Genomic DNA, 14,370 nt, shown 5'->3' on the forward strand with positions numbered 1-14,370 from the left:
AAACGTCCCAATGCAGCCGTATCTACATTTGATTGATAAGAGTACATCCACTTGTAGCATCCCTATTCCCTAGATTTTGTCGGAAATGATTGTCCGAGCTGTTTCACCGTTAGTAAAAATGGCTGTGCTGCGCATCAGCCGGAAGCCGCAGCACACCACACATAATTTTTTTTTTTTTTTTTCACTCAATTTACTAAGTGTGCGCCGGCTTCAATAAACAGTAGGCTGATATTTATATTTTCTCTCGTAAAAGTGATGAGAACTCATAACTTGAAAGGCCTCAACTAAGCGCGCAAGATTTCTAACACCGGACCACGTACTGTATCTTGCAAATATATTAGTATTAGGTTCTGAAGACAAAATCATTTTGGGGTGGGCATAATTGTTAGATCAAACTTTTATATCTACCTGGATATCAATCTAGGTCTAGGAAATGGCCAAAAGCCAGATTAAATTATCCAAAACTAAAGCAAAGCTAAAGAAAAAAGAGATATAAAGAAGAAAAGGTTCCAATAGTAAGATCCTGGAAATAGAAAGATAGGTCTTCCCCACCCACTTTCGTTTGTCAGCAAGAAAGTATCATCGTCACATTAGGGTGACCAGAGCAACTGTCTTTCTATGAAATTTCTGGAAAATATATAGAAGGTGCATTATTTGATATAGATAGTCACGTACTGCCTTTAATGCTTCTAACCAGGTTGTGGCGCTTGTGCTGGGCAAGTAACATGAAATTGAAGGTGGCTTTAGGTAGAGAAGTAAAGATTCGATACGATTGAACTATTAAGAAATATATTACTCGTGCCACCTATGTGCATTTAGCAGTGCTGGCCACCTCTTGTTACGTTGTTTCATGGTTTAACTTTTACGTAATGTGCTTTTTGACCAAATAAATATTATTATAATATTTATCTGTGTCACACCATTTATGTAGGCCCAACAAGAATAAGTTGCACATTTTCTTTTGCCCTCTCTCCCATCAAGCTTTCTCTCTCAAACCCCCTCTCTCTTCTCTCTCTCTCTCCTCAAGCTCTCTCTCATCAGCTCTCTCTCATCAAGCTTTCTCTCTCAAACCCCCTCTCTCTTCTCTCTCTCTCTCTCTCTCTCTCTCTCTCTCTCCTCAAGTGTCCTCAACGTCTCTCACTTCTCTCTCTTCAAGTTCTTTCTCTCACATCAAACTATCGGTTGAACGAGGAGGAAAAAATTCAAATTCAAAATCGGTTAACACGTAAGTTGTGCAGTGTGTGATTTACTACAGAGGCTGATGAGAATATTTTCTCGGGACGAACCCCACAAGTTCCAAAGGCAAATAGTCTATGGGCCCTATGATGACGACATAAAACCCGAATGTGAGGGGGACTGCGTGACATGATTGTGTTGGACCAAGCCTGGCTTTTCAACTTATACAGAAAAGAGTGTAGGGATACTTTCAATTCGACTCTGAAAGTAGGCTACAAAAAAGGAGGAAGGCATTCTCCTTTTAGAGTAGTCTTGACTCAAGATTGACCCTGAGACGACCACTGTTATGTGCTTGAAGTGAAGATATGGGACCAGAAGCAACCGGAAGCTTATTGAATTGTGTGGAAGAAGATCACTGTGGAACCGATGAGTTCAGTGTTCTGTCAAGTAAGAATAAACGAGAAAGATAAATGTAGGCATTAAACGGCAGCGTTTTGTAGAGTGCAGATAGTTTCTGTCTAGTGTTAGTTGGAGTTAGTTGTAACGAGTTAGGCCCATAAAGGGTCCAATACTTCCAGAAGAAACTCTATCGAATCAGTCCATCACTTTACAGAAAACAATTTAGTGGGCTCGCTACAACCACCTACCTACAGGGAAGCTAGAAAACACGACCTTTTGTAATGGCGTATGATATGACGAACTCTTGGGCATTGCTGGCGAAGTATTGATATCTGATACCAAAGCTTGGCTCTCTGCAACATGTCATTTCATCACCGCGGGTAATGCACGCACCACTTCAGCAGGCAACTGCCAGTATCCACTCATTTTCATTTATAAAATCCCTCTCCTTTTTAAAGTTTACTCTCTGCCCCAACCATTTTGGCCTTCATCTCAAAGCAGAATTAGTTACCATTGGCGTTTATTGGTCCTTCAAGAGCCCTGGAAGTATTGTTAGCCCAGCACATACACAAAAGGAAAAAAAAAAAAAATCCCATCGTTCTCTAACAGAAGAATATTATAGCAATTTCTCCACACGTGCATGATCAGAATATAACAATATAGTTGATTGTGGACTTTAACAGAATCTAGACTTTAAGCACCTGGGCAAGGTACTCAGCTGATGATTACTTTTATTCACATTAATGGAATAATGAGGGAATTACAAAAAACGATGTAAGCAATGCCCGTCAGTTTCATCCAAGATGGATACTTCCAACACGTTCTTGTTGAAAATTGTCGGACCATTGCAAAATTTTCTCTATAAAGAAACTCAAAACTCACTCTACCCGATCAACCAACCATAGTTATTCAAATATCAAAAGCACCAAATGAATTTGGGGGGGGGGGGGTGTTGGACACAAAATATAAGTGGAAGTCCTCGTTACTTTCCGTTAGAATTTGCATGCTTATGGAAAGGCCAAAGATTTACCAGGCGCTCAAGCACTGCTGCACTTTTTGCGAAATAGCCAGAGAATCCTGCAGGAGTTGATGGCGGAGGGAAATCTTCTGCTGGCATGGCAAAAGGGCGAATCATTTTTTCCATTTTCTCTAAGGTGAGATATGATCCCACTTCTTGCAGCCTTTCTGGACCCATTATGGGCAGCGTGTGCTCCTGGTGCAATGAAGCAGCCTCGCTGTCATTTTTCTGCCAAGCAAAAGAGAAACCAGAGGTTAGCTGTATACTTATGCCACCAACACAGGAAGAAGAAGCCCAAAGTTATCAGGGGCAGATATGCCCATGAAGTTGGTAAACTAATCTAACTTAAACCAGGTTTGTTGCCAATAAACAATATTAAGGGTGTTGGATGAACAAACATTTTTAATCCCATCCCTAGCAATCCTTATATTAGCATATTATAACTTAAGTTTCAACCACAGGGTGAGCATGTCCATCATTAGCTCCTTTTGAGATGGTCCCTTCGATGACAACTTTATCATAATTCAAGACGCATTACCTCCAAGGGGGATAGATCTGCACCACGGCTAAAAGTCACCTCTATGCGGAACCTTTTTGGGTCTTCCAAGGCTACCTGTAATTTCATTATAAGAATAATTGTGCTCAGCATAATGAAGCCACAAATATCTAATTACTGGCGCGTTAATCTAAGAAAGGATTTATGAGAAGGAATAATGTAACAAAAGATTCTGGTAGGTGCCACTTTCATTAATCACCAGATTACCTGATTGATCCAGATCAAAGTGCAGAACACCAGTTTATAAGTCAAACTGGTCTAGTCCATGTAGGGTCTATTAAATAGGCTCAAGTGTTGACTGTTTAGCAAAAGGAACTAAAATTACCAAATAGAAATGCCTCTCCTTGAGAGCATGCCCAATATTACCTACCTCTGTGTTCTCAAACATCCTCAGCACAATGTAGCTCATGTAGTCAAGCTCCTTGGTTCTATATAAACGATCCAAAGCATTATGGAAAAAAAGGCTATCCTCTCCTTGAAGAGATTCATCCAGGTTACAGTAACGGAGGACATTCACGAGAGAATGGATATGAGACTCCTGTCATTGAAAAGAATAAATCACAAATTGTAAATATCAGTCAATGAGCTAAACCGTAAATTGTATAGATGTCATAAGACATAAGGAACTAGTATAAAATAACTTCAGATAATTATTAATTATTTTTTGGCTCACTCCACATGAATGGAAAGACATTAAGTTTACCAGAAAAATGTAAAAGGAAAGAACTAGAAGGAAAAGATTTGGGAAGATCGATTAAACTTAGGGGAGATTTGGATAGTGTATCCAAACCTCCCCTAAAGGTTTTCATTCTAACCCAACTATTTGGAAGTTCCATGTCAGTATTTATAACAAAAGGGTATTAAAAAACCTGTAAGGAAGTCCTTGAAAGAGATTATTATTTGCACCAATGCATTAATATCACAATACAAGTCAATTTGAACGAAGGCCAAACACCATAGACAATAAATAAAGTGGTAACATAATGAAAGTTGATACACCTATTAAATTTGGAAAAAATGAATTTGCACCCTTCAACTACCAGATGTTTTATACATTACCACGACTAAAACTGATATATTACACCCTCAAGCAACTTAAAAGCTGCAATGTGTACCCTTTCCCCATTCCAGATTTCATCATGCTTCTTTAAGAGGCTTTCATCAATCATGGTGTTCAGCTGACTTGCACTGATAGACCCTTATTAGGATCCATAGTCAAAATTAATTTACCTGCTTTTTATCCATTTTAACAACTAGACGGGACAAAGGCACTATTTGTCAATTTTTGGTAGTTGAAGACGTAATGTGCCGATTTTTGTAGTTGGTTATTTGGCATGAAAAGTGTACAATGTCTGGTAGTTGGAGGGTCCTCAGTGTATTTTTCCCATTAAATTCTGCAGTTCAGATTAACCAGCTACTTCTTGGTGCAACAAACAAAATCTTAGTCAAGACCTCTTCAATCCTACCCTAGCCCTATATTAGATATAAAGCATTTCTTCAGCACTTGTTTGAATCGTAATTGAGAGATTGTGGAGAGAATTAGAGATAGATCTTCTATGGTGAAAGGGTAACACAAATATTATACTCACTGATGTGAAGTAAAGTCGTGTCCGCACATGGCGTTCAGGTGTCTTGACATTTGCATACCTTAAAGAAAATAGGGTTAAAAAGTTGATATAATAAGTTGCAGCTAAGAGAATAACACAACAAACAACATAGTCAAATATTTACTTTGGATCCAGACGATATTTGGTCTCTTTATCATCGTCATCATCCTGCTCCATTGATATATTGCTTGTAGTGCTATTTCTTTTCAAGTCATCATTCTTAATGTAAAGCTTTGATTGATATTCCGCGTCTTCCTTTTCAGTTTTCATGGATGGAGAATGTTGATCTTGATTGCTCTTTAGGTCAGCAACACTGATGGCCTCTTCACGAGTATTCCTCAGATCGATCAGCAGTTTACCTAACAGACGGCGAGCAATCTGGTTGCAAATGTATAAAATTAAGCTGTAACTATTTCAGCCACAGAAATGAAATATATTGGATAAGAATGTAAATGTACAAGAAGCAATATTGACCAAGAAGAGCCCCAGATGCATGCAAGGGCAAAAGGTCCACAAGTCAGCTCGGAGTTCCTGACTTATTTATATTAGTGGCTACACTCTTCAATTTTTGGTTGTTCCACACTAATCTTATATCTATAGAAGCTAATTTGTGCATTTAGGGCAGAGATGGGGCATTTAGGGCAGAGAAGGGGATACCATTTAGGGAAGAGATGGTGCATTCAGGGGTAGACAGAAAGGAGGATACATATTGGAAATGAGAGATGCGGAATGCAGCGAGAGTTTACATCGGTATCCAAAGATGGTGAAATACACTTGTTCTTTGTTTTTTAGGGCAGAGAGCTTCCAGACTTGCAACTTCGATTTTGAACCTTTGATTTTCAATTTTCATTTTGATTTTGTTTTGTTAAGCACTTAAGCTTTTGAATTTTTTTAGCCGACATGGCTGACAAGTACAGTGTGTACGGGTGTGTCTTTTAAAAGGCTTGCAAATAGCATAGCCCTTTTGCTGCATACATCTGAATCTGCCACGTTGGCTGCACAGACAACAAACTGAAAAGGCATTGCAAATTCTCCAGAATATACATGTGCAATCAGCAACCCCTATAGCAAATAACATTGGGCCACCGATGTATACAATATCCTAGATACCACACATTGTGCAGAACCTACCACACGTTGCTAAACATGTCCAGAAGTTTCCATAAATGTATGTGATTAACCCCGTAGTCATATACAATAACTTATGATGCTCCCAATTAGTCCTAAACATCTCATGCTTGTTAGAATTTCAGAATAGTTGTTTTCCTAGTGACTGACACACTGTTCAGAGAAACATACATGATTAAACAAAAATAAAGAAAAGGGCATATGCCTTCGAATTTCTTGGGGTGTTATCTAATTTAACTACTTGTCCCTATGTTAACAGTGCAGTGTAACTTATTATAGTTAGAAATTAGTGGAAGTATGGAACTCTACGTCGTGGAGAGTGCTTGTATCATGAGTATAATTCTTTTCCTAACGCACAAGAGTACAAATTTTGCAATGGAACCTAAACCCCCGCGGAGACTAGCACAGCAAACCACTGCCATGGCCTCTCACTTAAATCGCAGTTTGATCCTAGGGAGGAATCGAGCCTGTGGCATGAGGCTCATGCACACAAGTTCGCCCTTATCACTTGGGCTACCCACGGGTGGGTAATTCCTTTTTTTTTTTCCTTAAAAGTAGAATGGTTGAATGTGACATTCTGTTGGTTACTAAATAATGGTAGCTGATCAATAATTTATAGTTTTAAGTGTAAATTTGAGGGGCATCACAGCAGGCAGGCTACCTTTGAGCCAATCTTCAGCTTCTGCCTTGGATTGATTCCATACTCATTTGGGATGACGCCATCTGCAAGTAACTGCAAATATATACAGACTACTTTTAGCATATCTGTGATAATGAGTGGATCTCACCAAATATTCAATATGCATAACAGACAAAGTGGATAATAACAAGAGGTTAAGTCCTCCTGCAACCTATTTCTCCCACAACTCTGACTCAAAATTTGTACTTTGGGACCACCAAGTGTTTTGTTTTAAACAAGGGGGATCAATTTCTTTCGGTAGCGGTAATGCACAGCTCTTGGAAGCAGAAATTCTAGGATTGAAGGTAAATAGATACCAGAGTCTTGCAGACTATACTTTTTTGCTATTCTACAGGTAAAAGGCAGTATCACTTAAATCCACCACAGTAAAGTAATGAATATTTGCAATCATATCAACAAAAAAAAAAAAAATATTTCCTTCTACAGATGAATCGATGTCAAAACTAACTTAACTAACTTTGCCTGTTACCTGAGCAACTTTGAAGAGTTCATCCAAACCTTCTAGCTTAAGATGTGCATTGTGCAAGAGATCATACCTGTCAAGAAGAAAGTCAACAAAAACACATCACAAACTGGAACAAAAGTATACAATTAATATAACAACATGAAATTCTCTATTAGTGGATGCCATTATAAACTTTCAATCAAGAAAAAATTATCAACTTGAGTTTTTTTATCAAGTGATACTGCCTTGTTTCAAACAAAAAAAAAAAAAAAAGGGGAACCAACAATCTTTGCTGAGAAGATTCTAACTATTTAAAAGGACATATTTATGCTTCATCACAACCATGCTATAACTGCCATGTAGATCCAGTTCAGATTGTTGGTAAGCTGAACAAACCCAAAATGACTTGTAACCATAGATTTGATGCATATTCCTAATCATAAAGAAAAGAAGTAACTAGTTTACAAGCATGCCATGCATAGGTTGTGTAGAAAGAATTCTATGGACTACTCATAAATTCAATAGAGGAGCAAACAATAAAGATGGGTTAATAATATTTTCTTTCAATAATTTGGCAATGTAACTCAGATCATACTCTTAATATTTTGGTATTAGTTTGCCTCATCCATAAAAACAAAAAATAAAAATAAAAAGTTAATTTGAACATAAATATAAAAAATCCAAAAACTCCCTTAACACTAAAACTATACCTTTGCGTAGTGCATTAACTTTACTTTTGTCCTTTTCATACATATAAATATACTTTTTTTTATAAGCAAGAAAACTATATTACTCAAAGAATAAGCCTAGCCCAGTATGTACAATAGGGAGCCCTGGCTAAGAGGGGGCAAGAGAGACAAGAAAATCATGAAGGGCCATGCCATTGAAATCAATAGCAATTGCCCAAATACAAAGAGTGCTATAAAGTGATGCTAACACAGTTCCTCTAACGATCTCTCATTGTCTTCAAACGTTCGCATGTTACGTTCCTGCCACAGGCACCACATGATACACATTGGAATCATCTTCCAAACCGCTTTAATCTGATGAATACCTCCAATTGGCCAGCTGGCCAGGGCTGCCACCACATTCTCCGGCATAACCCAAGTCAACTCTACTCTACTAAGTACCTCATACCATAAAGCCCTTGCAATCTCACAATGCAATAGAAGATGATCTACCGACTCACCCCCACCCCTACACATACAACACCAATCTACTATGATAACCCTCCGCTTCCTCGAATTGTAAGTAGTGAGTATTTTGCCCAAAGATGTTGTCCACACGAAGAAAACAGCTTTGGGGGGCGCCTTGTTCCTCCAAAGCCTTCTTCACGGAAACTGAGTGTTGGGCTCTTGGGTAAGAGCCTTATAAAATGAACGAACCAAAAATGCACCTTTCCCAGCGGGTAACCACCATAAACCATTTTCTTGTTGATTGCTTGGCTTCATGGAATACAAGAGGCTGTAAAAATCATCAAAATTGTCCATCTCTCAATCTTGTGCTGCCCTACTAAAGCTAATATTCCAGTGAATTAAACCACCCAACATCTCCATAACCTCCACCACTGAAGCCTCTTTGACACCAACAATTTGGAATAGTGGAGGAAAACGGTCTTGTAAAGCATTATCGCCACACCATATATCTTTCCAGAATTTAATCCTGGAGCCGTCACCCAACTGAATAAGAGTGTGTCAAAGAAAAACCCCCCAACCTCTTCTAATGTATTTCCACAAGCCCACTCACCACCACCTCACTTAGCCGATTTGCTAACACTTTGGAAATGATCTTGTAAACTTCACTCACCAAGCTAATGGGGTAGAACTCCTTTACCTCGTTTGCCCCCACCTTCTTTGGGATCAATGTAAGGAATGTGGTATTTAGGTCTCTCTCAAATTTTCCAACCAGGAAGAGTTCTTGGAACACCTTCATAATATCTTCCTTAATAACGTCCCAACAGTCTTGGAAGAAGCCCATAGAGAACCCATCCGGCCTTGGTGCTTTGTCATTAGCCATTTTCCTCACTACTTCAACATAAGATCCTCTAACTTCTTTAGTGCTCCAACCCCCCCATGAGTCGCCATATTTGCACCCAATCACCTCTCTCCACAAGGCATCCAGTTTTTTACTATATCTCCACAACCATTTGCCGACTAACGCCCGATTGAAGGTCCTCACATTTCTAATACCCAAGTCACCATTGGATATAGGACGACATACTGTCTCCCACTTAACCAAGTGAAATTTGAACTCCTCCCCCAAACCTCCCCACAAAAAATTGCATTGAAGCTTCTCAATTCTGTACGCCACACTTGCAGGTATAGAAAATAGTGAAAGGAAATAGGTTAGTAAGTTTGAAAGTGTACTCTTTATCAGTGTGAGCCTACCACCTTTCGACAAATACATTCTCTTCTAACTTGCTAATCTCTTTTCTATCTTCTCAATCACTGACTCCCATAAAGAGGGTGTCCGTGCTCTTGCCCCCAACGGAAGTCCCAAATACCCCAACGGGAGAGAGGCTATCTTACAGTCCAACGTACTGGCCAACTGTCGTACATTGGCATAACTCCAATAGGCACCAATTCAAATTTGTCAAAATTCACTTTTAACCCGGAAACTGCTTCGAAGCACAACAACACCACCTTCAACGCATGCACCTGACTTTGATCTGGCTCACAAAACACAAGAGTATCATCTGCAAACAATAAGTGAGATATGTTAATGATTCCCCTATCCGAGGTTCCAACCGAAAATCCCTCCACAAAGCCATTATTCACCAAGGCCGAAATCATCATGCCTAACCCTTCCATCACAACAACAAACAACAAAGGCGACAACGGATCGCCTTGTCTCAGGCCTTGGGAACTACGGAAAAAACCCATTGGGCTGCCATTTATCAATACAGAGAATTTCACCGTTGAAATACACTAACGGATCCATGTTTTCCACCTCTCTCCAAACCCACATCTCCCAAGAAGGTAGAGAAAAAAAATCCCAATAGACACTTTGAAATGATCGTACGCATTTTCCATATCTAGCTTGCAAATGATCCCTATTGTGCCTGCCCTCATTCTGCTATCTAGGCATTCATTAGCAATAAGTACCGCATATAGTATTTGCCTACCTTTTACAAAAGCGTTTTGGGGCTTGGTGATAATCTTCCCCCACCACCTCACTTAGCCGGTTTGCTAACACTTTGAAAATGATCTTGTAAACTCCACTCACCAAGCTAATGGCGCGGAACTCCTTTACCTCGTTTGCCCCCACCTTCTTTGGGATCAACGCAAGGAATGTGGTATTTAGGCTTCTCTCAAATTTTCCAACTACGAAGAGTTCTTGGAACACCTTCATAATATCTCCCTTAATAACATCCCAACAGTCTTGGAAGAAGCCCATAGAGAACCCATCCGGCCCTAGTGCTTTGTCCTTAGCCATTTTCCTCACTAATTCAACAACCTCCTCTTCCTCGAAAACCCTCTCCAACCGAGACACATCACTCGGTCCAATGGAGTCAAATGCCAAGCCATAAAGAGACGGCCGCCAACTGACGAGTTCAATTAGGAGTTGATCATAGATGCCAACTACATGGTCACAAATAATCTGTTCTTCTCTGCACTCAACACCTTCAATTTTCAGAATCTCTATGTTGTTGTTTCTCCTGTGGGAATTTGCTACTTGCTAGAAAAACATCGGTCTCGTTCCCTGAGCCACAATGCTCCTGACTTTTGCCGCCAGGAAGTCTCTTCAGATAAGATAATTCTCTCTAGCTCCGCATCCAACAAAGTCTTTCGAGCTACTTCATCCGAGGTAAGGGATTTGGTCTCTTGGATCCTCTCAAGTTCCTGAATCTCCCTCAACTTGCCTTTCTTGTTTTCCCCTAGATCACCAAAAGATTGCCTGTTCCACAGCTTCAAATCTCTTTTCAACATTCTGAGTTTACCAGCTAGGATGAAACTAAGGGTACCCTGAAACTGGTACAAAGACCACCACTGCCTTACTCTTTCAACAAAACTGTCAGATTTTAACCACATGTTTTCAAATTTAAAGTACCTTCGACCTCCTCGGAGGCCACCACAGTCAAGCAAAATAGGCCAGTGATCTGAACCAATACGAGGCATGCACTTTTGCCACACATATGAGAAATGGCTTTCCCATTCTGGCAAAATTAAGAAACGATCCAACCTAGACCAACTTTGGTTGTTAGCCCACGTGGCGAGGCCCCCGGCAAGAGGCAAATCTAGTAAATTCAAATCAGAGATGCATACTGAGAATTCTACCATAGCTGGCCTCGCTCGAAAATCTAGTAACATTAAAATCACCCCTATACACCATGGGAGGTTCCACCAGCTGTGGACTCCGGCTAATTCTTCCCACAACAATACTCAATTATTGTCTACATTTGGACCGTAGACACCTGCAAATGGCCACAAAAAGTTATCTGCCACACTCTGGAGCACGCTACTGCATACCTCCTTATGAATTCCTCCATTTTCTCCACCACGCGCCTATCCCACATCACCACTATACCTCCTGACACCCCATTGGAAGCCAAATAAACCCAATCCACATGTGCACAACTCCATAGGCTTCTCACAATTCTCCTATTGATCAGCTTCAACTTGGTCTCCTGTAGACAAACGATGTCCGCCTTCCACTCACGAAGCAAATTTCTTATCTGAAGACTTTTGATGGCCTCATTGAGCCCGCCGACATTCCACGACACAATTTTGGGTTTTATGGAGAAAAGGTAAGCCCCTTCCCTTTTGACCTGCCCCTACTGGAGTTACCCTCAGTTTTGAGCAACCACATCAACCTTTTGAGCTCTCGCTTTATTTTCGAACCAGTCTACCTATGTTGCCGGTGCCCCACCTCAATGGCCATGAGCAAGGTCATCAACTAATCTTCGTACCCTTTGTACTCCAATCCCAAAACTTTCTGGATTTCATTAACCTTCCCAAAACCCCAATCTGGGAACATAAAATTTAAAGGGATTGGATCGCCCTTCCCTGTTATCCATCGGAGTCTCCTCCACCACCGTAGCATCCACCATTTCTACTATGGCCTGGTCATTTTCTTTCTGTTTGAGTTGATAACCTTTCTTTATATATGAAGGGAATAATTATGTAATGAAGAGTTTTATTGAGCAATAATGATCGGCATAGCCCATGTACACATGACATATACAAAAGCGACACACTTCTGCTCAATTGACAACCAAGGGATTCTTTTTTTCCCTCTCGGGGAAGGGGGGGGAAGGCAAAAGGAATGAGATTAAGGAACAAAGAAGTAAACAAAGTTAACAATAATAAACGATAATATTCCCTTTTGAAATGCAAAAATTACAAATGTGTGTAAAGTGATATCATGCTTTCTTACTACTCGGATCCAATATGGATTTGAAACAGATGACTTACTTGCACGAATCATAGACATCAGGAATTTGAGTTATATCAAACCGCCTGCAAGAGAATCCACAATGTTAGTTAACTTGCGAGTCTATCATATTCAACAATTACAAAAATCAATAAGCTATCAAGTAATAGTGTCACATGTTCCAGATACCGAATTGACAAAAATAAAACAGCTAAGGTTCCAAAAGAAATTCTTATACTTCAAAAACTTGACACAGTTCATACCACTGACATAAGAGAATATTTTTTTTTTTATAAGTAAGATATAAACTTTATTGATGTGAATGAAATAGGCATATACCTAGTACACCGGAAGTATACAGTTGAACACCTAGATACATTCTACGAGTGTTAAACTAAAGATAGGAATTCATGTATATCATCCCCATTTAATACAATAGCTGAAAACCAAAGCAATAAAGTGTGCATAAAATAATTCTTCAGCTCCAACATTGTTCGTTCCTTGTCTTCGAAGCAGCGCATATTCCGTTCCGTCCAAATACACCACATGATACACAACGGAATCATTCTCCAAACTGCTGCCACTTGATGACTGCCCTGCAATTTTCTCCAACAACCCATGAGCTCCACCACTCTCCTAGGCATTACCCAAGCCACCCCGACCCGTCGAAAAATCTCATCCCATAGCCCTCTTGCTACATCACAATGTAGTAAAAGATGATCTACCGATTCTCCATTCTTTCTACACATGTAGCACCAATCCAATACAACACATCCTCTTTTCCTCAAATTATCCGTGGTTAAGATCTTCCCAAGGGCGGCATTCCAAACAAAGAAAGCAACTCTAGAAGGCACTCGAAACCTCCAAATGTTCCTCCATGGGAATGAGGTGTGATCCTGAGAAATCAGAATTTTATAATACGCTTTTACTGAGAATTTCTTATGATCCTGGAGCCTCCATTTCAAGCTGTCTTGTTGTGCCATAGTAGACCCAAAAGAATGTAACAAGCTGAAAAAATCTGAAACCATAGATAATTCACAATCATGAATATCTCTATTAAACAGAATATTCCACTGATGCGAGCCATGTGCAAATAATCGCACTTCCGCCACAGACACGTCCTTGTTAACTGCAATACGATATAAAGCTGGAAACACCCTTTCCAATGCGTGATCTCCACACCACACATCTCGCCAAAAACTGATTCAGTTACCCTCGCCTGCGACAAAACGGATATGATTTACGAAAATAATCCACCCCTTCCCTATAAACTTCCATAGCCCCACTCCATGCCCCCCTCTCACTTCTTTAGAACACCAACCACCCCAATCAACTCCATGTTTAGCATCTATTATTTCCCTCCACAAAGAACCCTCTTCCATATGATATCTCCAAAGCCATTTCCCCAACAACACTTTATTAAAAGTTCTCAAATTACACACACCCAACCCCCAATACTCAATTGGAGAACATACTGACTTCCAATTAACCAAATGAACTTTCTTCTCCTCCCCTAAGCCTCCCCATAAAAATGCCTTGAAGAGTTTCTCGATTCTATTCACCACCCCTACAGGCATAGGAAAAAGGGATAAAAAATAAGTGGGAAGATTTGTAAGGGTACTCTTGATAAGAGTGAGACGACCCCCTTTCGAAAGATACACCATTTTCCATCCAGCCAACATTTTTTCTATCTTTTCTACCACCCCATCCCATATAGCTCTACTCTTGAAAGTAGCACCTAGCGGAAGGCCCAGGTATTTCATTGGGAATGAGGACACCCTGCAACCCAGAAGACTTGCTAAATTGCGTATATTAGGGACCACCCCCACCGGTACCATCTCAGACTTGTCAAGATTCACCTTGAGCCCTGATACTGCTTCAAAACAAAGTAATAATGCACGCAAAGTTTGGACCTGACTCCTATCCGCTTCACAAAACAACAGAGTGTCGTCTGCGAAAAGAAGATGT

The 14,370-nt window shown here is 40.1% G+C and overlaps 1 protein-coding gene across 2 annotated transcripts in view; it reads right to left on the bottom strand.

The window, feature by feature from the left end:
* Positions 1–2,221: 2,221 nt before the first annotated feature.
* The window catches only part of LOC108992859 (inositol hexakisphosphate and diphosphoinositol-pentakisphosphate kinase VIP2-like), a 32,422-nt gene continuing 20,273 nt past the window's right edge, over positions 2,222–14,370 (bottom strand). For both annotated transcript variants that reach the window (XM_035691725.1, XM_035691724.1), the window contains exons 24-31: positions 12,444–12,488; positions 7,054–7,120; positions 6,546–6,617; positions 4,881–5,134; positions 4,739–4,796; positions 3,520–3,687; positions 3,132–3,206; positions 2,222–2,821 (exon numbers count right to left, since the gene is read on the bottom strand). In XM_035691725.1, coding sequence (XP_035547618.1) covers positions 2,558–2,821; positions 3,132–3,206; positions 3,520–3,687; positions 4,739–4,796; positions 4,881–5,134; positions 6,546–6,617; positions 7,054–7,120; positions 12,444–12,488 — 1,003 coding nt within the window. In that variant the 3' untranslated portion in view covers positions 2,222–2,557. The remainder of the gene's footprint in view (positions 2,822–3,131; positions 3,207–3,519; positions 3,688–4,738; positions 4,797–4,880; positions 5,135–6,545; positions 6,618–7,053; positions 7,121–12,443; positions 12,489–14,370) is intronic.

This window comes from Juglans regia, chromosome 1 (genome assembly GCF_001411555.2).
Source record: "Juglans regia cultivar Chandler chromosome 1, Walnut 2.0, whole genome shotgun sequence".
Lineage (NCBI taxonomy): Eukaryota > Viridiplantae > Streptophyta > Magnoliopsida > Fagales > Juglandaceae > Juglans > Juglans regia.